Source organism: Heptranchias perlo, chromosome 2 (assembly GCF_035084215.1).
Source record: "Heptranchias perlo isolate sHepPer1 chromosome 2, sHepPer1.hap1, whole genome shotgun sequence".
Classification (NCBI taxonomy): domain Eukaryota; kingdom Metazoa; phylum Chordata; class Chondrichthyes; order Hexanchiformes; family Hexanchidae; genus Heptranchias; species Heptranchias perlo.
Genome location: NC_090326.1, coordinates 38,860,231 through 38,886,260, shown reverse-complemented (window position 1 = coordinate 38,886,260; position 26,030 = coordinate 38,860,231). Strand labels below are relative to the sequence as shown.

Sequence of the window (26,030 nt, the reverse complement as noted above, 5' to 3'; positions counted from 1 at the left end):
GCAATGTTTTCTTCCAGACACGTACGAATAAGTGTCTTAAGCGGCCCTTGCAAACCCAGGGTGTGTGAATGACCAAGAATAAACTGCTGGCTGATATCCAGGTTTTATTTTTAACAAAACTGAAGTTCTACTGTGACTTTGGGTTGAAATTCCTCTGAAGAACAGGAGCAGCCTGTTTTTTTTTCCTGAGTAGGACCCACTAGCAAAATCATGAGGAGGCATGGCTTTAAAGCATGCAGTGTCTGCAGATGTGATTCTGTTTGCAGGTCATTAATTAATTATGGAGAAAAATAAGATTTTTCATGTTTTCACCTTTTTTGTCTCCTTGGATGCTGATAATTTGTCCTTGCTTGATCAGCAACCTAACCCCTTAACCCTGGTCTAAAAGCGTTCTGTGCCAGATATGTGCCAATATTTATCATTTGTGCAAAGTAAGCACGAACAGTATTAGCAGTTGGCAACGGAAATTTAGCAATGATAAATATAACATCAGTCTAAAATAGTGGAATGTTAATCTAAGGTAAATGGAATAGAAATAGCACAGGGAGACTTAGAAATAATAAATGTTTCTAGGGGTTGGTTCTAGGGAATGAGGTGGAGCAAGTGTCAGTGGGGGAGCATTTAGGGAGCAGCGATCATAGTATCATAAGATTTAGAATAGCTATGGAAAAGGACACGGACCACTCTAAAGTAAAAATACTCAATTGGAGGAGGGCTAATTTCAGTGGGATGAGAACAGATCTGGCCCAGGTAAATAGGAATCAAAGATTGACAGGCAAAACTGTAATTGAACAGTGGGCAGCCTTTAAGGAGGAGATGGTTCAGGTACAGTCTAGGTACATTCCCACGAGGCAGAAAGGTAGGGCAACTAAAGCCAGAGCTCCCTGGATGACAAAAGAGATAGTGAGTAAGATGAAGCGGAAAAAAGGGGCGTACAACAGATGTCAGGTTGATAACCCAAGTGAGAACCAGGCAGAATATAGAAAGTTCAGGGGGCAAGTGAAAAAGGAAATAAGAGGAGCAAAGAGAGAGTATGAGAATAGACTGGGGGCCAACATAAAAGGGAATCCAAAAGTCTTCTACAGGCATGTAAACAGTAAATGGGGCGGTGGAGCTGATTATGGACCATAAAGGAGATCTCATGGAGGCAGTGTGGATGGCTGAGGTACTAAATGAGTACTTTGCATCTATCTTTACCAAGGAAAAAGATGCTGCCAGAGTCTCAGTAAAGGAAGATATAGTTGAGATACTGGAAGGGCTAAAAATTGATAATGAAGAGGTACTTGAAAGGCTATCTGTACTTAAAGTAGATAAGTCACCCGATCCAGATGGGATGCATCCTCTGTTGCTGAGGGAAGTAAGGGTAGAAATTGCAGAGGTACTGGCCATAATCTTTCAAACATCTGTAGATAAAGGGGTGGTGCCAGAGAACTGGAGAATTGCAAATGTTACAATCTTGTTCAAAAAAGGGTGTAAGGACAAACCAAGCAACTATAGGCCAGTCAGTTTAACCTCTGGGAAAATATTTAGAAACGATAATCCGGGACAGAATTAACAGTCACTTGGACGAGGATGGATTGATTCGGGAAAGCCAGCATGGATTTGTTAAAGGCAATCGTGTTTAACTAACCTGATAGAGTTTTTTGATGAGGTAACCGAGAGGGTAGATGAGGGCAATGCAGTTGACGTGGTGTACATGGACTTTCAAAAGGCATTTGATAAAGTGCCACATGGCAGGCTTATCATCAAGATTGTGGCCCGTGGAATAAAGGAGGCAGTAGCAACATAGATACAGAATTGGCTAAGGGACAGGAAACAGAGAGTAGTGGTGAAAGGTTGTTTTTAGGACTGGAGGGAGGTGTACAGTGGTGTTCCTCAGGTGTCGGTGCTTTGCTTGAGATATATATTAATGACTTGGACTTGGATGTACAGGGCACAATTTCAAAATTTGCAGATGACACAAAACTTGGAAGGGTAGTAAACAGCGAGGAAGATAGTGATAGACTTCAGGAGGATATAGACAGGCTGGTGGCATGGGTGGACACATGGCAGATGAATCCAAAGTGATACATTTTGGTAGGAAGAACGAGGAGAGGCAATATAAACTAGAGGGCACAACTCTAAAAAGGGTACAGGAACAGAGAGATCTGGGGATATATGTGCACAAATCGTTGAAGGTGGCAGGGCAGGTTGAGAAAATGATGAAAAAAGCAAATGGGATCCTGGGCTTTATAAATAGAGGCATTGAGTACAAAAGTATGGAAGTCATGATGAACCTTTATAAAATACTGGTTCGGCCATAACTGGAGTATTGTGTCCAGTTCTGGGCACCGCACTTCAGGAAGGATGTGAAGGCCTTAGAGAGGGTGCAGAAGAGATTTAGTAGAATGATTCCAGGGATAAGGGACTTTAGATTATGTGGATGGACTGGAGAAGCTGGGGTTGTTCACCTTGGAACAGAGACAGTTGCGAGGAGATTTGATAGAGGTATTCAGAATCATGAAGGGTCTAGATAGAGAGAAACTGTTCCTGTTGGTGCAAGGGTCAAAGACCAGAGGACATAGATTTAAGGTGATTGGCAAAAGAACCAAAGGTGACATGAGGAAAAACTTTTTTACACAGCGAGTGGTTAGGCTCTGGAATGCACTGCCGGGGGGAGTGGTGGAAGCAGATTCAATCATGGCCTTCAAAAGGGAACTGGATATATACTTGAAAGGAAAAAATTTGCAGGGCTACGGGGAAAGTGCGGGGGAGTGGGCCTAGCTGGATTGCTCTTGCATAGAGCCGGCACGGGCTCGACGAGCCGAATGGCCTCCTTCCGTGCTGCAACCTTTCTATGATTCTGTTATCACTTTCAGTGGCAGCTAATGTGACAAAGCAAATAAAACAGCTTATAGAATGTTCAGATATATACAGTGAGCAGTAGAAAATGGCCTGGATTATCCTTGGTAAAACGGCCCATTTTTGTGCAGTGTAGCGGCAGTAATTGAGGGGAAATGGGGGAGGCTGGGGTGAGGCATACCAATAAAATTCTAGCCCAAAAAAAGCCTGCCTGTCAAAATTTTCCTCCGGTGAACCTGCTAATTGGTGATGTCCCCCTTCCCTGAGCCTGTCTTGCCATATATGTAAAGGGTGGCAGATGGTCCTCGTTTGCTTAAGCCTGCTATTTTCCTTGGTTTCTGTCCCCACTAAACAATACCACCACAAGGGTAGCATTGTAAAGGCCAGTGAGGCAGAGCCACGTGGAGGCCATAGTTTCTGACGATGATTTAAACCTGCAGGTCTTTTACAGACAGAGAGACACTATGTATGTATTAGATGGTCTGTGACTGGTTCCTGTTGAAACAAAAGTTGGTTTTAATAGGCATATTTTAATATCCAGAATGTTTAATGAAAAGGCATTGGGCTGTACCTGTTTGATGGCTGGATGGGAGAAATGTCAAACTCCAAATATCACAGATATTTCAAACTGGGGACAAACATCCTAATGTCATTAACAAAGAATGGCTAACCTAATATATTTATGGGACATGCAGTTTTGTGAATGGGCTTTGGTTCAGTACACTGTCAGAGGATTTGGAATGATATTCCTGTGGGTCAGTTTGTCCCGTAGTTCAGTCTACTGTCTGTGGCCAAGAGAGAAACCGGATTGGTTTGACACCGTGGCAATGTTCCACCACATAAGTGAACATCAATTTTCTAGATTCAGTGTATGTTGAGAAATGACCCAGGGGAAGTGTATTTATCGTTTGTGATACATATAGTGAAGGATAACCATTATTTTAAAATGACTGTTTTGTACCAATTAGTGTTTGTTTACTGCTGTTTGTAAGTAACTTGTCTGTTTTGTTTAAAGCTTGGGCCTCTATCTGAGGAGAATCACATGGTAACATGTGATGTGTTCCAGTGTACATTGCCAAGAGACTCTGTTCAATCCCTGGGTCTTGTTGTCATTTACCTAGATATTGGGCAGCTAAAGGCACACTTCAGATCATAGAGGACATGAGGTCTCTTAGCAGGCATAGTCAGTGACCATGAACCAGAATATAATGTCTATTTTAAAGCCTAAAAATGTAACAATTATGATAAGTTAAATAGTGATGTATTGTTTTCACTGGTGATACAGTAAACTTAAGATACCAAAAGAATAAGAATTAGAAAAAAATTCTTTACACATGAAATTCTTTGCCACAAACTGACGTTGAAGCAGATTTCATAGTTTTTTAAAAAAGTGAATTAGACAGTTGCTTGAAAAAGAGAAATGTTAAAAGGTTTGGAAGCAAGCAGGAGTGAGTCACTATTTAACAGGAGGAATTTTGGGTAGTTTATATTCAGATATTATAAATTCAGCTCAAAAGAGGTTAAATCCACAGTACAGCATTGGGCATGCAGATTAGAATTCAGCACATAAGGAATTCGACTAGACAAACCAGCTGGTGATTCCTGAAAACCACATCCACTTGAAACAATGGAAGTTCATTAAAATCATCCCACTATACATGATATGTTAGAATGGCCTCCTTTTCACTCACAGTATGGCTTGGCTGAACAGATCATTTGGTGCTATGGGTGGGGGAGGTTTCTGATTCAAGGCTGTAAGTTTGGTAGCTTTACTAACCAAACGTGGAGTTGGGAGGGTTAGAAGCCAAGCCTTTGGCTTCCTATCCAGCTGAGAAAGAACACACAAGAGGCAGTCTGCAGATATCTGGTAAGGGGATCAGACACTGGGCAATGAATACTCCTTGCTTAATCTTAGACCTAACTGGTTTCAGAGAAGTTCCAGAAAAACGTATTTAATCCACTAACCGGCTTTGTTATTTTCTATGTTACAAGGAGCATTATGGAATAGGTTAAAATTCACTATAAACATTACTCTGTTCTTTCACCTGTTATTATCTGTGGGTTTATAATTGGCCTTGTCTCACTAGAGTGTTCATCAGTCTGTCTCCTGAAAGACAGGAGAAACGCACACATATTGGGCAGTAACGGTAAACTCCTGATCGTAAGGGATACGGAGTCCACTTACGGCAGAGACCATTGATGCTGATGATGTCTAATGCAGACCTGAAATTTGTAACAGTGGGATTAGACTGGGTGGTCATGTAGAGAAAAACACATGGTGGGCTAAATGGCCTGTTTCTTTACTGGAACATTTTAGGATTGTTGGTGCCTTTAGATTTTAATGCTTGTGACTAGCTGGTTGCTGTATTTTAGCAGACACTAATAGTTAATGTGAAGCCAAAGCAAAACAGTTCAGTGCAATTCCATTAAATTGCTGCCAATGGAGCATCCATCTAGAACTGAAAATGGCAATGTAGACAAATGTTCTTTGTTGCCACAGAAGCTAGTCATGGTTTCATTGTAACATTACAGTTGATGGGCATTATTTTAGAGGAAGTCCTGCAATGAAATGATGTGTTGGCTGTGTTCAGTGTTGTTAAAGTTAAGCATGTTTTGTTTGCCTTTTAGGAGTCTGTAATTGCTGTAGCTGGGGATGAAGAGCATGTCAGACTATATGATACAAGCTCACAAAAGTGTCTTTCTGAGTTCAAGGCTCATGAGACCAGGTACAGTGTATTTTTTTTTCGGATTGGTATTATTTATTAGTGTTCAGACTGAGCCTACCCCACCTGGCTATACATCCCCTATCACCTGTCCTCTAATTTCTCTGCACTCTTGTCCTCACTCACTCAACCTTGTGCTTCACATCAACTTCCCCACCCATGACCACCTGCTCAGCAGCTCACTTGAGGTTTGCATTACTGTTGAGGCCCCTCTGATCATTTCTTCATATTCTGCAAATTCCACATCTCTGTGACCACCTCCAACATCTTTACCATCAACTTCTGTCCTGGGAAAATCTGCCTGTCCAACACCCTCTCAAACTCTAAACGTTATCTCCGCTGGCCCTCCAGTTACCAAGACATTGCTGCTGCTGTTAACCAGCTCAACAACTCCCTTGCCTCTACCTTCGATGCCCATGTGCCCTCCAAGATAGTCTCCCACTCCCACTGTACCCCGGTTCAATTCCCACCTCCTCATCATTAAATTTGAGATCTGCAGGTTGAGTGTATGTGACACCTGACTGGGCGTTGGTTTCTTCACCGCCCCCCCCCCCCCCCCGCACTTTTTTCTTCCTTCCCTATCTTTCCTGAATACCTTGTAGCCGGGAATATTAAGTGTCCATTCCTTCCCTTTTTTGAGCCAGGTATCCATTTTGCCACTATAACATAACCCCATGTGGCGACTTGTGCCTACAGTTCACCAACCTTATTTACCACGCTCAGTGCATTTACGCACATGCATTCCAAACCCATCCTAATCTGCCTCGCATTTCCCCCTGGTCTGATCCCTCCTATGTCTGAACTATACTTTATTCTAATGCTGTTTGTCTCTCCTGTGCCCACTCCCCCTGCCAAATTAGTTTAAACCCACCTCCACAGCACTAGATTACTTCCCCACAAGGACATTGGTCCCAGCCCTGTTGAGCAATCAGTCCACCTCATATAGGTCCCTCCTGCCCCACATAACTGGTCCCAATGCCCTAGGAATCTGAAGCTCTTCCTCCTGCACCATCTATCCAAGCACGCACTAACCTGTCTTATCTTACTGCTCCTGTACTCACTAGCACGTGGCACTGGGAGTAATCCAGAGATTACCACCTTTTGAGGTCCTGCTCTTTAACTCCTTCTCCAGCTCTTGAAACTCTGTCTATAGGACCTCAACCCTTTTCCTACCAATGTCATTGGTTCCAACGTGGACCGTGATTTTTGGCTGTTTCCCTTCCCGCCCACAAAATGTTATGCTCCTGTTTAGTGACGTCCTTTACCCTGGCACCATGGAAGCAACACACCATGCAGGACTCACTTCGGCGGTTGCAGAAATGCCTGTCTATCCCCCGACTGTCGATTCCCCTACGGCAACTGCATTTCCACACTTTGCTGTGCCTCCCCCCCTCCGTGTGTAGTCATTTGCCCCACGTTGCCGTGGATGTGTTCTAGACTGCACTCCCCCAGATGTCGTCATCATCGCTGGTTTCAGTACTGAAAACCGGTTTGAGTGCCACACTCCTGGAGGACTCCTGCACTGCCTGCCTCTTCCTACCCTGCCGGATGACCACCCACTTACTATCCTCCTGAGCTCTCTGTGGCTGCGGGTAAACACCTCCTGGAATGTGTGATCCAGGAAATTTTCCCGTCTGCCCTGCAGTGACTCCAGCTTTTCCTCAAGCTCAGAAACCCTGAGCTTGAGGTCGAGCTACTGGAGACACTTCCTACACATGCGGTTATCCAGGACACGTGAAGCGTCCTGGAGAACCCACATGGCTCAGGAATTGCAGGCAATGGGTCTCAACTGACCCATCATTTTACTTAGTCTGTCTACTTAAGTTATGTCTCTAATGTTATGTGTGTATATGTATATTTTAGTTTGTTACCCCCTTAACTCCTATTTATTAATTATTTAATATTTATGTGTAATTAAATTCTATTTACTTGGAGTGCTCCGTCCTCCCCTCTTACTCTTTTGCTGTTGTCCCTTGGTTTCAATTAGTTAGAACCTCCTTCCCCCTTGCACCTAATTCCCACTCTCTCCAAATTCCCATTTTCACTCCATCTAAAGATTTGCCCAGCTCTGCTCAAGCTCTGTGTTTTTACAGATATCACTCTCATATATAACTTTCAGAAACACACTAGTTACAACTGGTCAGTCAACTTCCAGCCACAATAATTAACACCCAGTCAAAGACCTACTTACAGCTAATTGACTGTTAACTGCCACTGACTTGCAGTGTTTTTTTGTGTAAGAGACACAACCCAGTGTCATCAACCCAAATTAAAGAAAACTAAAACAAGTGCTCCCTTCCTTGGGGTGGCACAAAGAACAAATACCCAAACCTTACAAAAGAGAAAGGAAACAACGAACTAAACAACAATATTGTTGTTCCTATCCACTATACGCTTCAGTCCCTGGGGTGCCCACTGGTCGAGGAAGACCTCAAACATGCCAACAGACACCGCATGCTCCTTCTCCAGAGCTACCCGGGCAGGGAGAAAGCTGCGGAAGAAAGGCAGGCAGACGGAGCGACCACCCCACGGGCCACGTCTGACCTGGACCTGTGGATGGTGATGTGCAGTTTTTTAAATTTGGAAAAACTAAATTAAATTTCAGTTTGATAAAAACACATTTTCTTTACTACTTATCCACTACTTACCAGTGAATTCCCACTCTCATCAAATTCCCATCTTCTCTCTGTTTAGCAACTCATTCCACATAGCGATTTACCCAGCTCTGGCCTCGCCGAGCTCTGTGCTCAAGCTCAGAACATCCCAACGTGCTTCACAGCCAATGGATTACTGTTGTAGTGTAGTCACTGTTGCTTTTTGGGCAAATGCAGCAGCCAATCTTTTATTCAGCAAATCAAAGAGCAGTTGAGATAAATGATCAATTAATTTGTTTTTTGTTGGTGTTTTTTGAGGGATGAACGTTGGCCAGAACACCAGGAAAACTCCCTGCTCCTCTTCGAATATTGCTACGGTATCTCTTATGTCTACCTGAACGGACACAGCCTCAATTTAATGAAAGACAGTGTGGCATTCTTTCCGTGCTGCATTGCAGTATCAGTCTATGTTATGTGCTCAGGTCCTGGAGCGGGGCTTGAACTTGCACCCTTCTGATTCAGATCGAAGAATGCTATCCACAGAAGCAAGCTGACACTTAAAAGGTCTGATCCTGTCTGGAGCAGGAATACTGTGTTTGAGGGGAGGGTGCTGTCCACTCTCCTGGGTATATTATGACATTGATAAGATGGGCAGGGGGAAGTCAACTTTGCAAGGAAAGGATGCTCTAATCGGTTACTATTAGAAATGAGTCTTGTGCTTCAGACACCAAACATCTAACTTCAACTCTTCAAATTTTCTTTAGGGTGAAAGTGATGCACTGCTTCCAAGTGGCACAAAATCATCTTCTTGCCACAGCATCCAGTGATGGTTACATTAAACTATGGCGGCTGGACATTAAAAAGGTTGGCAATCATCTTATTTTTATAAATGCTTAATGTGCACCCTGGAATAAAATTTAAAGTTTTATCGGTGGAGAGATGCTGGTCCAGAAACAAAAGAACTGTTTAACTTGGAAGTGTTTTTTAACGTTCTGCCTGTATGGGGTTCTAGGGATCATAAGATAGTTACAGTTGAGGGTGGTCATTCAGCCCACCAAAATTCATCCATCCAGAAAGATCTGCTTGTTTCTGAGAAGCTTCCAGGGTATTTCTATCTGGAAATTGATCCATATGTTGGTCACTCTGCATGAAGAACCGTTTCCTGATATTAGTCCTAATTTTACCTTCCCATAGTTTGATTGTGTCCCTTTGTCCTACTCTCCCAATTTAATTTAAAATAATATTCAAGATTTACCTTTTCCACTCCCTTAACTGTCTTACAAACCCCGAAGATCCCCTGTCAAATGCTGCTTTTCTAGGCTGAAAAGCCCAAGCTACTACAGTCTTTCCTCATAACTCAGATCTTTGACATTAGAGATCAGCATTGTAGACCACCTCTGCACTGCCTCCAGCGTGTAAGTCTTTCAGCAACAGAACTGGACGCAGTTTTCGAAGTGCAGTCTGACAGGGTACTTATACAATTTGCTCACTACTTCCTCTGACTTATATTCTAAAGTTTTGATGATTCTGTTCAACATTCACTAGATCACAAGGTAATTACAGATGAGGAAAGGTATTTGGCTCATCATGGCTCATCCATCCAGAATTACCATAAAGTTTCCCCATTACAGTATCCAATTCATTCTTAAATTATTCCAGGGTTTTCACCTCCACTACTCTATCTGGAAATCCATTCTTTGTATTGATCTATTGTGTGAAGAGAAACTTCCTGATACAGTCCTAAATTTGCCTGTTTAACGACCCCTTGTCGTACTCTTGCAATTAGCTTAAAGTAATTTTCTGGATGTATCTCTTCCATACCGTTTGCAATCTTCAAACCTCTAAGTTCCTCACTCTCATTAGATCTTAGTGATTAAGATTAGTAAAGATAAAGTACTGGAGAAATTAATGGGACTAAAAGCTGACAAATTCCCTGGACCTGATGGCCTACATCCTAGGGTTTTAAAAGAGGTGGCTGCAGAGATAGTGGATGCATTGGTTTTGATCTTCCAAAATTCCCTAGATTCTAGAACGATCCCCGTGGATTGGAAGGTAGCAAATATAACAACGCTATTCAAGAAAGGAGGGAGAGAGAAAACAGGGAACTATAGGCCAGTTAGCCTGACATCAGTAGAAGGGAAAATGCTAGAATCTATTATTAAGGATGTAGTAACATGGCACTTAGAAAATCATAATATAATTAGGCAGAGTTTTATGAAAGGGAAATTGTGTTTGGCAAATCTATTAGTTTTTTGAGGGTGTAACTCGCAGAGTAGATACGGGAGAACTAGTGGATGTATATTTGGATTTTCAAAAGGCATTTGATAAGGTGCCACACGAGGTTGTTACACAAGAGTAGGGTTCGTGGGATTGGGGTAATATATTAGCAATAGAAAAGCAGAATTTTTTTAAATGTGAGAGACTAAGAAAAGTTGGTATTCAGAGGGATTTGGGTGACCTTGTACACAAATTACAATGTTAACATGCAGTTTCATCAAGCAATTAGAAAGGCAAAAATGATATGTTAGCCTTTATTGCAAGGGGGTTGGAATATAAGAGTAAGGCGGTCTTATTGCAATTATATAGGGCTCTAGTGAGATCACACCTGAAGTACTGTGTATAGATTTGGTCTCCTTACCTAAGGAAGGATATACTTGCCTTAGTGGGGGTGCAACATAGGAATTGGAGTAGGCCATTTAGCTCCTCAAGTCTGTTCCGCCATTCAATGAGATAATGTCTGATCTGTAACCTAACTCCATATACCCGCCGTAGCCCCATATCCCTTAATACTTTTGGTTAACAAAAATCTATCAATCTCAGATTTAAAATTAACAATTGAGCTAGCATCGACTGCCGTTTGTGGAAGAGAGTTCCAAACTTCTGCCACCCTTTGCATGTAGAAGTGTTTCCTAACTTCACTCCTGAAAGTCCTGGCTCTAATTTTTAAGCTATGTCCCCGAGTCCTAGACTCCCCAATCAGCGGAAATAGTTTCTCCCTATACCCTATCAGTTCCCCTTAATATCTTGAAAACTTCGATCAAATCACCCCATAATCTTCTAAATTCCAGGGAATACAACCCTAGTTGTTTACTAGATTGATTCCTGGGATGAGAAGGTTGTCCTATGAGGAGAGATTGAGTAGAATGGATCTATATTCTCTGGGGTCTGGAAGAAGGAGAGGTGATCTCATTGAAACATACAAGATTATGAGGGGGCTTGACAGGACAGATGGTGAGAGGCTGTTTCCCCTGGCTGGAGAGTCTAGAACTGGGGGTCATAGTCTCAAGATAAGGGGTCGGTCATTTAGGACCAAGATGAGGAAAAAATTCTTCACAGGGTTGTGAATCTTTGGAATTCTCTACCCCAGAGGGTTGTGGATGCTCAGACATTGAGTATATTCAAGATCGAGATAGTGTCCAAAAATCTATCTAAGGAAATAAAGGGATATGGGGATAGGGTGGAAAAGTGGACTTGAGGTAGAAGATCAGCCATGATCTTATTGAATGGTGGAGCATGGTTGAGGGGCTGTATGGCCTACGCCTGTTCCTATTTCTTATGTTCTTATCCCCTCTCTGACGTCTCCTTTTGAGGCCGAAGAAGCCCAAATTTCTCCAGTCTTTCCCATGTCCAAGACCTTTAAGATTGGGGACCATTCTCATGACTATTGTTCGCATTTTGTCCAGAGTTTGAATGTCTTCCTTGTGTCCCAGTGACCAGAATGGATACGGTACTCAAGACATGGTCACAACTTGCTCTGATTTGTATTCTACTGTTTTGGCTATATAGTTCAACATTCAGTTGGCTTTGTTGATTGCTACTCTGCGTTGGTCGAACACTTTGAACATTAACTCTACTAAGACTCCTTGGTCTTTTTCAACAACATTCATGAAGTACATGTGATAGAAAGAACAGACTTGCAATTAAAAGCACCTTTTGCATCCTCAGGACAACCTAAAGCATTTCACAGCCAATGAAGTAATTTTTCAAGTGTGGCCACAGTTGTAATATAGGCAAAGACAGCAAGGGCCTGCAAATAGCAGTGAGATAAGTGACCACATAATCTGATGTTGGTGTTGGTTAAGAGATAAATGTTGGCCAGGACACCGGGAGACATACCTTGCTCTTCAAATGGTGCCATGGGATCTTTTACATCCACCTGAGTGGGCAGATGGGTCCTTGATTTAATATCTCATCTGACAGATAGCACCTCTGGCAGTGCAGCACTCCCTCAGTACTGCACTGAAATGTCAGTGTAGATTATATGCTCTTTGGAGTGGAGCTTGAAACCATGACTTTTTGATTTGGGTGAGAGTGCTACCAATATCCCAAGGCTGACACTATATTGTATATTATGGTGCTAATTTTCCATCCTTTGTGCAGTGCTTTACATTTGTCTGGATTAAATTCATTTGCTATTGTTCTGCCTATTTACAGATTTTGTCCAGCTCATTCTGTAATTACTGAACTACCTCCACAAATTCCACTGCCCCTTCAAGTTTGGCATCATCTGCAAATTTAACCAATTTCCATTGGGTTTCTGAATTGAAGTCCTTGATTTAAATTAGAAACAGTGGTGTTCCCAAAACTGAACCCTGGGGCATCCTGCTCATGACTTCCTTCCCACCCTAACAACTCCTCTAACAAGTAGTTTTCTACCCTTCAGCCAATTTCTTATCCATACCCACAGCTTTGAACTTAACTGATGGCCTTTTGTGGGGAACTTTGTCAAATGACTTCTGGAAGTCTAGGTGCAACACATTCTAGGGCTTATCACAGTTTACTTAGGTTTTAATTTTCCCCAGAAAGTCAAGGATCTTCCCCCTTCTGAATGCATACTGATCATTGCAAATTAAGTTGACTCCTGATACTTCAATTCCATGTAAAAGAATTAATTTGATTAAGACAAATGGGTCTGTAATTGCCTGTTTCTGCTTTGTTGCTGTTTTTGAATGTGGGCATCATCTGTGCCTTATCTATTGGTACCTCTTCCTTGTCCAGTGACTCTTTCAGTAATTGTCAATGCCTCACAGATTTCCTCCTTAGTATTCTTTAACACTCTGGGATAAATACTGTCTATCCCTCAGGGTTTATTGTTTTGAGCTCTTTTAGTCTGTGTAAGACTTCTATCTCAGTTATGTCATTTATTTTGCCTGGATAACTGTTTGGGGAGGGCATGTTGTTCATGTCTTCTCTTGTGAAGATTTGCAGGAAATAGTCATTTTTACTATTCTGTGCTCATCCTCTATTTTGAGCCTGTTTGTATCTTTTAAGGTTTTCAGGTGTTCTTAAACTGCAGTCTTACTATTGAAATACTGGAAAAAAAGTTTGTGTCTGCAGCTATGTTTTTTTCCTTGTCTCTCTTTGCCCCTCTGGTCCCACTTTTAACATGTTTCTGCATGTTCTTTTATTCATCCCAGTGAACCTTGTGTTCTGTAGCGCTTGTAGAGGTCACTTTTTCTCTTTTGCTTCTGATTTATTTATTATGCCTTCCAAAGTTTTAGTTATCCACTGAAGCTACTTTCTATTGGCTTCATTGATTGCTGCTCTGCTTTGGTTGGACATGTTGAGTATTGAGACTACTAATACGCCTGGGGCTCTTTCATTTTCACCTCGAACTATTTCAACACTTATCATGGAGTACATGTTACTTATTTTTTCTTTCCTACGTGCAGTACTTTGCACTTATCTGCATTAAATTTTATCTGCCTCTATTCTGCTCACATGTATTTTGTCAAACTCGTTCTGAGCTGTCTCCTTTAATTCCACTGCCCTCCTAACTTGATATCATCTGTAAATTTGATCACTTTGCATTGAGTTTCCATATCCAAATCACCCACTAAGTGTTTCCCTCCACCCTTATATAATTTCTTTTAACAAATCCTCATTGTTTTCTACCCTTCAGCCAGTTTCTTATCCATCCCCACAGCTCTGAGCTTAATCAGTGACCTTTTGTATGGAACTTTGTCCACTGCTTTCTGGAAGTCTAGGTACACTATATCACAGGGCTTTCCACAGTATAAAATGATACATGCACTGTGCCTCTCAAAATGATTTGAGTTATAGGATCAATCCAGGTCAGACCCTGTGGGATAAATAGGAGGGACAGAGCTCTGTAATCTCTTTGGAGCCAGTCCATTGTGATAAATAAGAGGATCAGATACTAAATGGGCTTAGAACTCTAAAATCTCAGTCTGTTGTACGCCTTGAAAAATGAATCATAGAAATGAAACCTTTGCTGTAAGAACGAAGGAGGTACTTTAATTATACTCCTTGTTTCACTTGCGAAAGGGCTAAGTCTTGTTTTACAGACTTCCTTTTATGTGCTTGCTAAGGTGAGGATGTTACTGCTGGGAAATGGGATACTTTTCCAATCTTGTCACCCATCATCAGCATCAAGCACTCCCACTTCAGGTATACTGTAGGGCAGCTTTATCTAATTGCTCAAAAAAAAATGCCGTAACTTCCTGACCCTCCCCACCCACACTGCACCAGTGACACTACTATTTGCTACATCAGCCATTATTTTGGTCGCTGTGAGTGAGATTTTGGTCTCTGAATGAGAGTTTGCAGATTATGCTGAATGATGGGCAGGGTCTTTTTTGCTGTGGTCCAAACACATGTCACCGGGGCCTTTCTCCCTGGCAGACAGAGGAGACCGTCATGATATCACCCTGTATATGAACTACAACGTTTATGCTCCCCTGATTTTTCCTGTCAGTATCTGAACTGTATAGACCAGGAAAGGTGCCACAATTGATTCTTAGACTGTGCTGGGTGAGGTGACCTCGGTGTGAGCACTTGGCATCAGCACCCCAGGTTACATGGGGAGAATTGATCAGGGTTCCTGCTCCTGATTGCTTTCCAGCAATCCATGCTGGCAAGGTTCTATTTGATTGAAATCTTTTTACTATTTTATGAAAAAGTCACATCTGCTTATTCATAGTATGTGTCAGTTGTGAATAAAGCATAAAATCAACATACTTTTAACCAGCAATATTTTTTATGTATTTCTAACCAAATACATTTTAAAATCAGCTAGGGAAACAAATGGGAAAACCCTGATGCAGCGAGCCTCCATTCTATAAACAGAGTGCAAGGTATCTCATCAAGGTGCAGAGGAAAACACAGAAATCTGCACCATTTTATGAACAAATGAAATGATTTGTGAAAGGGAACAATATGTCAAATCTCTGATCCTAATCTAAGAATGGTCTACACCAGAATATGTACCAAGCAAATGGAATTGATTGTTCTGAAGTAGGGAGTTTGGGTATTGCAAGAGAGGACCGAAGTGCCCAGTCTGTAAAACAGAAGTTAAGAATATGGAGCGTTAGACTTTAATATTTTCAGTTCGTGCAGAACTTGGGATTAACTGTCTCAAAGATGTTCTGGGCAATGAACGTCATTAAAACTTAAGACTGTGTCTAGTTTCAAAGTAGAGTGGTGAAAGTAAAGATGCCCTTCACTACTTTTGAGTCTCTGGCTGGCCCGATCAGAATTTAAAGATCATGGGCATAGAAAACTCAAAAACCATGGGAAATTATCTGCAGTGGAGTTTAAATGAAATGAAATTGTGAAACTTGTTTAAAACTGCAGAGCTCAAAAGAAAAATAGTGGAAAAAAAAGAAATCTGGGATAAAAGCAAAAAATACTGGATGAAAATGCTCAGCAAGTTGATCAGCGTCTGAAAGCGGTCAATGTTTCAGGTGTGATGTGTATCACCTCCTCTCTCTCAGGTTTGAGGAAGTAGAAAGCTTAAGGAAGTGATATTTAAATATGGAACAGAATTCAAGTTATCAGAATAAGTGGTTTAAAGGCCTCGATTCTACCTCGACATGATGCATGCAATTTATATCTTTTATCTGTTGTATACATTCCAGGTTCAGAGTTGCCCCGTACTGCTGAGTGAAGTAAATACTTCAGCTCGGCTGACCTGTCTGGCTGTGTGGCTGTCAGACTCTACAAATATTGCACAAGAGGCGGAAGAGCAGGTCACACACTGTAAAGGTATGGGGATAAAATTCCACTGCGTTTATATTTTGAATAACTGTCTGGCATTTTTACTTGGGACAGTGAATGTAAACTCTTATGTACCTGGGATCATAGATTTTTTTTAATGTAAGTTATCAGCCTTTAAACACTGCATTAGCGATTAGGAAAAGCTATGCTTAACACATACTGTGCTACGGGCAAGTTATCCCTCGCAGTTACAATCATGCTACTCGTGTTGGGTAGTGAAGTGACTCATCTATATGATGCACGATCATTTTGTCAAAAGGTTAACCTGGCTATGAAATACAACCAAGTCAACCTTCAGAGTTCTAGGTCTTAATTTGGTGATAAAGTGGCCTTCAGGACTGGTGGTTAGCCAGTTGGAGGTCAGTTTTTCCAGTTCTGCTTCCAAAGGTTCAAATGATACGCACGTGGATGGTAAGCAGAAGAAATGTTCAATTTTTTTTTTAATTTCAGTGTTCATTTTACTTTTCAAGAATTACTGTTGAAGTAATAAAACTACTCCCAACATTTGGGTGTTACTGAAATTTTAGTGTTTGTTTCAGTAGTGCAGTGCATAAGCTGCAAACCTTTAGATAGACTGGCCCACGGTAGTATTCCTTGGAACTGCTGACAACCTTGTGGTCGTCAACCCTGTAATATTCATGTCTTTGTCAGCTGGTCAGCTGACAAAGACAGTGCTCAGTCTCTGTTTAGGGGATCCAGAGGTATATATACACTCTAGGTCTTTGAGTTCTAAAATACTTCAAGGGTTGTCATTAGAAGGGAAAAAAAGCTTGAATGGCACTTAGTTGAAAGGAATTACTTTTAGGTAAAATTATATCATGGGAAATGACAATGTAGCTTATTGAGTGATAGTGCATTACAACAACTTACATTCATATAGGGCCTTTAACATAGTAAAATGTCCCAGGGTGCTTCACTGAGCCATATAAGGAGCCATTAGGATAGGTGACCAAAAGTTTGGTCAAAGAGGTAGGTTTTATAAGGGTCGTCTTGAAGGAAGAGAGGTTAGGGAGGGAATTCCAGAGTGCAAAAGGCCAGAATTGGAGGAGCGCAGAGAAATAGGAGGTTTGTAGAGCTGGAGGAGGTTACAAAGATAGGGAGGGGCAAGGCCATGGAGCGATTTGAAAACCAGGATGAAGATTTTAGAATCGAGGTATTGCCAGATTGGGAGCCAATGTAGGTCAGCGAACACAGAGGTGATGGGTGAATGGGACTTGGTGAGAGTTAAGAAAAGGGCAGCAGAGTTTTGGATGAGCTCAAGTTGACGGAGGGTGCAAGGTGAGAGGCCAGCCAGGAGAGCATTGGAATAGTTGAGTTTAGAGGTAACAAAGGCATGGATGAGGGTCTGAGCAACTGATGAGCTGAGGCAGAGGCAGAGGCGGAGACTGGCGATGTTACGGAGGTGGAAGTAGGCAGTCTTGATGATAGAGAGGATATGGGGTCGGAAGCTCATCTTAGGGTCATAGAGAACAACAAGGGTGCAAACTGTCTGGTTCAGTCTCAGACAGTGGCCAGAGAGTGGGGTGAAACCAGTGGCTAGGGAATGGAGTTTGTGGCAGTGATTGAAGACAATGGCTTTAGTCTTCCCAATATTTAATTGAAGGAAATTTCTGCTTATCCAATACTGGGTGTCGGACAAGCAGCATGACAAATCAGAGGCAGTGGTGGGGTCAAGAGAGGTAAATTGTATTCCTCTGTGAAATGAGTTTGGGCAGCCTTTATCCAGTTCTTCGTGGCCATGGGCCCATGGCATAAACGGACATTAATTTGAAGTCTAGGAAATGGACAATCCTTAATTGTACAGTTGGAATGTCTCTACAGAGGTTCAGATTAAGGTAGGTTGCTGTTGGAAGCATAGAGGAGATTTTATTGTGGATCTGGCCTCCATATCTGACTTGGAAATGTTTGGCATTGGTTGCTTAAAGTGGAAATGTGTTCAGTTCTGCAACATTGAGCAAAAAATGACATAAATGGCAAAAGCAAAAATGTGAGCATATGGAATTGGAGGTAACCTTGAGGCATGGGTTGTTAATTGGTTGGGAGGTAGGAGACAGAGTAGGGATAAAGAGAATGTACACTGATTGGCAGAATATGACAAGTGGTGTTCTCCAGGGATTGGTACTGGGGCCTCAGCTTTTCACCATACAAATCCAGGGATGGTGTTGTTTATCTAAGTTTGCAGATGACACTAAATTAAGAGGCAAATTAAAGTGTGTAGGTAGGAGCAGGAAGTTACAAACAGACATTGGTAGATTAAGTGAGTGGACAAAGATGTGGCAGCTGGAGTTCATTATCGTGGAGTATGAGGTAGTTCATTTTGGATCCAAGAAAGACAAATCAGAATACTTTCTTAATGACGAGAGACTAGAAACTGTGGAGGAGCAAAGGGATTTGAGTGTCTGTGTACACAAATTAGTGCACAGGTACAAAAAGTAATCAAAAAGGCTAATGGAATGTTGGCCTTTATCTCAAGAGGGTTGGAATATAAAGGGAGGAAGTTATGCTTAAGTTGTACAGATCCTTAGTCAGACCCCACCTGGAGTACTGCATTCAGTTTTGGGCACTGAATCTCAGGAAGGATATATTCGCCATGGAGGGGATACAGCACAGATTCACCAGAATGATACCAGGGCTTAAAATTCTAAATTTGGTTGCATAAACTTGGGTTGTATTGCCTTGAGTTTAGGCGGTTAAGGGGTGATCTAATTGAGGTGTTTAAAATGATAAAAGGATTTGATCGAGCAGATACAGAGAAGCTATTTCCTCTGGTGGGAGAATCCAGACCAAGGGGACATAACCTTAAAGTTAGAGCTAGGCCGTTTAGGTGTGAAATCAGGAAGCACTTCTTCACACAAAGGGTAGTAGAAATTTGGAATTCTCTTTTCTCTCCCCCCCCCCCCCCCCCCCCAAAGAAAAGTCTGCATGCTGGGTCAATTGACATTTTCAAGACTTGTTAGGTAAGGGTATCAAGGATATAGATCAACAGTGGGTAAATCAAGTTGAGGTACTGATATATATTAAAAAAAGTACTGGCAAGTAAAATTGAGGAAAACCCAAAGATGTTTTATAAATACATAAAGAGTAAGACAATAACTAAGGAAGGAGTAGGGCCTATTAGAGACCAAAGGTAACCTATGTGTGGAGGCGGAAGATGTGGATATGGTTCTTAATGAATACTTTGTATCTGTCTTCACAAAAGAGGGGGACGATGCAGAGATTGTAGTTAAGGAGGAGGAGGAGGAGTGTGAAATATTGGATGGGATAAACATAGTGAGAGGGGAAGTATTAAGGGGTTTAGCATCTTTGAAAGTAGATAAATCACCAGGCCCGGATGAATTGTATCCCAGGCTGCTAAGAGAAGCAAGAGAGGAAATAGCGGAGGCTCTGATCGTCATTTTCCGATCCTCCCTGGCTACAGGCGTGGTGCCGGAGGATTGGAGGACTGCTAATGTTGTACCCTTGTTTAAAAAGGGAGAAAGAGATAGACTGAGTAATTATAGGCCAATCAGTCTAACCTCTGTGGTGGGCAAATTATTGGAATCAATTCTGAGGGACAAGATAAACCGTCACTTAGAAAGGCACGGGTTAATCAAGGACAATCAGCATGGATTTGTTAAGGGAAGGTCGAGTCTGACTAACTTGATTGAATTTTTTGAGCAGGTAACTAGGAGGGTCGACGAGGGTAACGCATTTGATGTAGTGTACATGGATTTTAGCAAGGCTTTTGACCAGATCCCACGTGGCAGACTGGTCAAAAAAGTAAAAGCCCATGGGATCCAAGGGAAAGTGGCATGTTGGATCCAAAATTGGCTGAGTGGCAGGAAGCAAAGGTTAACGGTTGATGGGTGTTTTTGCAACTGGAAGGGGTTCCGCAAGGCTCACTACTAGGTCCCTTGCTTTTTGTGGTATATATCGATGATTTGGACTTGAATGTGGGGGACTTGATCAAGAAGTTTGCAGATGATACAAAAATTGGCCATGTGGTTGATAGTGAGGAGGAAAGCTGTAGACTGCAGGAAGATATCAGTGGACTGGTCAGGTGGGCAGAAAAGTGGCAAATGGAATTCAATCCAGAGAAGTGTGAGGTAATGCATTTGGGGATGGCAAACAAGGCAAAGGCGTACACAATAAATGGGAGGATACTGAAAGGTATAGAAGGACCTTGGCGTGCATGTCCATAGATCCCTGAAGGTAGCAGGACAGGTAGATAAGGTGCTTTAAAAGGCACACTGGATACTTTCCTTTATTAGCCGAGGCATAGAATATAAGAGCAGGGAGGTTATGCTAGAACTGTATAAAACATTGGTTAGGCCACAGCTTGAGTACTGCGTATAGTTCTGGTCACCACATTACAGGAAAGATATGATTACACTAGAGAGGGTACAGAGAAGATTTACGAGGATGCTGCTAGGGCTGGAGAATTTTAGCTATGAGAAAAGATTGGATAGGCTGGGGTTGTTTTCTTTGGAGCAAAGGAGGCTGAGGGGAGATTTAATTGAGGTGTATAAAATTATGACTGGACTAGGTAGTGGATAGGGAGGACCTATTTCCCTTAGCAGAGGGGTTAGTGACGAGGGGGCACAGATTTAAAGTAAATGGTAGAAGGATTAGAGGGGAGCTGAGGAGAAATTTTTTCACCCAGAGGGTGGTGGGGGTCTGGAACTCACTGCCTGAAAGAGTGGTAGAGGCAGAAACCCTCAACTCATTTAAAAAGTACTTGGATGTGCACTTGAAGTGCCGTAACATACAGGGCTACGGACCAAGTGCTGGAAAGTGGGATATTAAGCTGGAGTGCTCTTTCCTGGTCAGCACGGACACGATTGGCCGAATGGCCTCCTTCTGTGCCATAACTTTCTATGATTCAATGATGATCAGCGATGATCTAATTGAATGATGGAAAAGCTCAAGGGGCTAAATGGCCTACTCCTGTTCGTATATAATGACGTTTTGTAATTGTAACAATTGGATAATAAATTTTGCGAACCCAACCAGTGCTTCACCTTTTGAATTTTGGGTATTTAATTTCACGAACAAGAATAGTTTCCTGGTGAAAGTCTAAAATGATTCCTCTTTTTTTTCACTTCTAGGAACAGGACTGGGCCATTTAGCCCCTTGAGCCTGTTCTACCATTCAGTGAGATCATGTCTGATCTGTGACCTAACTCCATATATCTGCCTTAGCCCCATATCCCTTAATACCTTTGGTTAATAAAAATCTATCAATCTCAGATTTAAAATTAACAATTGAGCTAGCATCAACTGCCGTTGGCGGAAGAGAGTTCCAAACTTCTACCACCCTTTGTGTGAAGTGTTTCCTAACTTCACTCCTGAAAGTCCTGGCTCTAATTTTTAGACTATGTCCCCTAGTCCTAGACTCCCCAACCAGCAGAAATAGGGTAGATAGTTTCTCTCTATCCGTTCCCCTTAATATCTTGAAAACTTCAATCAAATCCCCCCTTAATCTTCTAAATTCCAGGGACTACAACCCTAGTTTGTGTAATCTCGCCTTGTAATTTAACCCTTGGAGTCTGGGTATCATTGTAGTAAATCTACGCTGCACTCCCTCCAAGGCCATTATATCCTTTCTAAGGTGTGGTGCCCAGAACTGAACACAGTACTCCAGGTGTGGTCTGACCAGGGCTTTGTACAGCTGTAGCATAACTCCTACCCCCTTGTATTCTAGTTCTCTAGATATAAAAACTCTCCAGTGGCTGGAGTCATACCTAGCACAAAGGAAGATGGTAGTGGTTGTTGGAGGCTAATCATCTCAGCCCCAGGGCATTGCTGCAGGAGTTCCTCAGGGCAGTGTCCTAGGCCCAACCATCTTCAGCTGCTTCATCAATGACCTTCCCTCCATCATAAGGTCAGAAATGGGGATGTTCGCTGACGATTGCACGTTGTTCAGTTCCATTCGCAACCCCTCAAATAATGAGGCAGTCCGAGCCCGCATGCAGCAAGACCTGGACAACATCCAGGCTTGGGCTGATAATTGGCAAGTAACGTTCGTGCCAGACAAGTGCCATCCCGACTTGGAAATATATCGCCGTTCCTTCATCGTCGCTGGGTCAAAATCCTGGAACTCCCTTCCTAACAGCACTGTGGGAGAACCGTCACCACACGGACTGCAGCGGTTCAAGAAGGTGGCTCACCACCACCTTCTCAAGGGCAATTAGGGATGGGCAATAAATGCCAGCGACGCCCACATCCCATGAACGAATAATATACAAAAAAAGAATTCCATTAGCCTTTTTGATTATTTTCTGTACCTGTCCATGACATTTAATGGTCTATGTACATGGATCCCAAGATTATTACCACTAAAGCCATAACAAAGCATAATAAATGAAAATTACATCTGAGTTATTTCAAAAACCATAAGAATTCTGTAATTATGAAAGAAGGGAATTCAATGCCTCATTGCTTTATAAACTGAAAGTGCTAATTTGTGGTTATTGTAATCTGTATTTCCATAAAGATCTAATCACAAATAACAAACCTACATCTCAGCTTGAAAACAAACTCCTACTTTGCAGCCCAAATATGGTGAACTAGACTATTACTGTCACTGAATATTAATTTGTTATTTCATGGCTGTCTGATTGCTTAGTGTTTCTAATTATTTCCCTGCATTTGTTCTGTTGCAGAAGATGCAACCACCAATAAACATTGTAAAGAAAAGGAAATGAAAATTAAAAAAGTGATTCCCTCGGATGGAGCTGAAAACCCAAAGAAGGCAGAGAGCCAAATTCTACACAAGAGGAAAATGGGTTCTGAAACAAAGGAGAGGAAGAAAAAGAAACAATAAACCAGCTTGAAATGTGCCCTTCCCTCTAGTGTGACTATAATATGCAGCCATGTGTTGCCTGTGGATGATCAGAAAACCGATTTTATGGTTTTGTATTTGTAAAATGGACATGTGAATGATAGTGTGAGAGATACTGGTTTATCCCACTTGACACTCTCTGAACAGACTGCTTTCCTATGGTTAACCCCTTGGGAGCACAAACCCGGAATATTAAAATGTTGACTGACTAGATCATTACTGTCAGTTAGGAATTCTAAGTGCTATTATCAGATTATAGTTTTCAAACTCATGGCAAAGTCCTGTTTTAATAGATAGAAGTTTACACTTCACTATGTGTGGAAAAGATTTATTCTTGTTAAAATGTGTAATATCTATTCCAGAAATCTATTTCAGAACTATTTATGAGGAGCAAAGCCTCTAGTGGCGCATATTCCCTCAGTGATAAAATTGCTTAACGCACGCAGAAGAATTGCCTTTGTGTAGTTTAAATTGCCATCTTCCTTTGCTGAGGTAGCTGATATGGGCTGGAGAGGAAAAGAATGGTTTTCCATGTCAGAGCAGATCAGCTATGATGCTTTTAATGGTTAAACAATCTCTTGACATTCACTCTGTTAAGGCTTACACATAGAAGAATAGCCACTTGAGGGAAGTAGTGAAGGACTGCTGGCATTTGTGGAACTATTCCATCAAGTCAACTTGTTCAGGAGATGAAAGAAGAGGTGGGGTGGAGGAAGTGAAATCGACCAAAAAAGAAACCCTAAAATATACTTTGGGGCCCAACATATAACCTTTATGATTAATTTAGTGTTTGTGCCTGGAGCCAGCTCATTTCCTTCTATTCCATACCTCACCTCTCATGGGTAGATAGAAATTTCAACAGAGAGACATGGCTGGAATAGTATTGGATAGAAATGTTCTTTGAACACCTTTCTACTTTTAAATCTTGAATTCAAAATTGGAAACTTCAAATAGATAATTATTCAGTAGCATTTGCTTGTTGTATTCATATGTGGTTATGGACTCCTACAAAAAGGTTCATGCTTTTCTCCTTTCAATCTAGCTCTTTGGCTGATCATGTTTGAAATTTGTGTGATTTTATCCATTCTGGTCTTGTAAAGTTAATTTCACTAACTCATTAATCTGACTAGGTTCTAAATTGAACAGGGTACACAAAAAACATGGGCTAGTTGTTTTTTAATCTGAGTTGCACCTCGAGATACAGCTGATCCTTTAGATGCCAGTAGTTGAAGCACTATTGCATTATGTTTCAGTACTAGTTTAAAAATGGCATAGTTGCAAGGTAACTGGAAGTGAGTATGTACTAGTATAAATACAGGGAGAAAATGGTGGGCAGGAAGTAGCAAAGCAGCAATTCGTCGGTTATATGACTATGTTGCAGGGAGCTTGAGACAGAATAACTGAATTAAACTGGTTCACCTATTTGCCATTTGTAATATATAGGGGTTGGTTCAAAAGTAATGTTGAATGTTCTTGCTTTAACAGAACAATGGAGCATGTGCTACGCACACTGTACTATGACACCCTGTAGCAGTCTGCTAAGTTTCAGATTGTTATTTAAAATGTATCTCCAGTCCAATAAACAAAAGTTTTTTTTTTACTATTTCCTTACAGCCAAGACTTTTAATGGGAAATGTGTCCAAATCCTAATTTATTTGTAATCCCATTTCTAGAAGCTGGTATAATTCCCAGGAGATTAAATCACAGAAGCAGACTTATCCTGCCATCTAGCTGTAATTTTTGCAACTACACAAATCAAGTTGTTTGTTTCATGATAATCCAGGACAAGAAAACCCCATTGAAGCTCACCCCTCCAGTAAAAGTAAGAAAGAGCTTGCATTTATATAGTGCCTTTCACAATCTCAGGACATCCCAAAGCGCTTCACAGCCAATGAAGTACTTTTGAAGTCACTGTTGTAATGTAGGGAAACATGGCAGCCAATTTGCACGCAGCAAGGTCCTACAACCACATTGAGATAAATGACCAGATAATCTGTTTTAGTGGCGTTAGTTGTGGAATAAATGTTGGCCAGGACACTGGGAGAACTCCCCAGCTATTTTTCACATCGTGCCATGGGCTCTCTTCTGTCCATCTGAGAGGGCAGGCGGGGCCTCGATTTATCATCTCATTCAAAAGATGACATCTCTGACAGTGCAGCAGTCCCTCAGTACTACACTCAATCTAGTCAGCCCAGATTATGTGCTCAAGTCTTTGGAGTGAGGCCTGAACCCACAACATTCTGAAAATGCTACACCAGTGCTGATACCTTAATACTCCCATCAAAGCTCATCTCTTTTGGTACCCTGACTTTCCCATCAAAGCTTCTCCCACAGGTATTTCATTCTCCAAGTCCAACATCCAACTGTATTTTGAAAGTACTTAATGCCTTTGTCTGTACTATCTTGCCTGGTATTTAATCTCAGTGTCTTCTTTGACCCTGAGCTGAGCTTCCAGCCCCATATCCTCTCCCTTACCAAGACTGCCTATCTCTACCTTTGCAACATCACCCGTCTACGCCCTTGCCTCATCTCATCTGCTGAAACCCCCATCCATGCCTTTGTTACCTCTAGACTCGACTATTCCAATGCTCTCCTGGCCATCCTCTCACCTTGCACCCTCCATAAACTTGAGCTCATCCAAAACTCTGCTGCCTGTATCCTAATTCTCACCAAGTCCTACCACCCCTGTGCTCGCTGACCTATACTGGCTCCCAGTCCAACAACGCCTCGATTTAAAATAAATTCTCATCCTTGTTTTCAAATCCCTCCATGGCCTTGCCTCTCCCTATCTCTATAACCTCCTCCAGCCTTACAACCCTCCAAGATCTCTGCACTCCTCCAATTCTGGCCTCTTGCGCAGCCCCAGTTTTCTTTGCTGCACCATTGGCGGCTGTGCCTTCAACTGCCCCAAGCTCTGGAATTCCCTTCCTAGACCTCTCTACCTCCCCCCATCCTCCTTTAAAACGCTCCTTAAAACTTACCTCTTTGACCGAGCTTTTGGTCATCTGTCCTAATGTCACCTAATGTGGCT

General features: G+C 41.9%; 1 protein-coding gene across 2 annotated transcripts in view; it reads left to right on the top strand.

The window, feature by feature from the left end:
* pak1ip1 (PAK1 interacting protein 1) overlaps nt 1–24,602 on the top strand; it is a 42,698-nt gene extending 18,096 nt beyond the window's left edge. For both annotated transcript variants that reach the window (XM_068001751.1, XM_068001753.1), the window contains exons 7-10: nt 5,470–5,567; nt 8,923–9,022; nt 16,039–16,165; nt 22,821–24,602. In XM_068001751.1, coding sequence (XP_067857852.1) covers nt 5,470–5,567; nt 8,923–9,022; nt 16,039–16,165; nt 22,821–22,981 — 486 coding nt within the window. In that variant the 3' untranslated portion in view covers nt 22,982–24,602. The remainder of the gene's footprint in view (nt 1–5,469; nt 5,568–8,922; nt 9,023–16,038; nt 16,166–22,820) is intronic.
* Nucleotides 24,603–26,030: the final 1,428 nt, after the last annotated feature.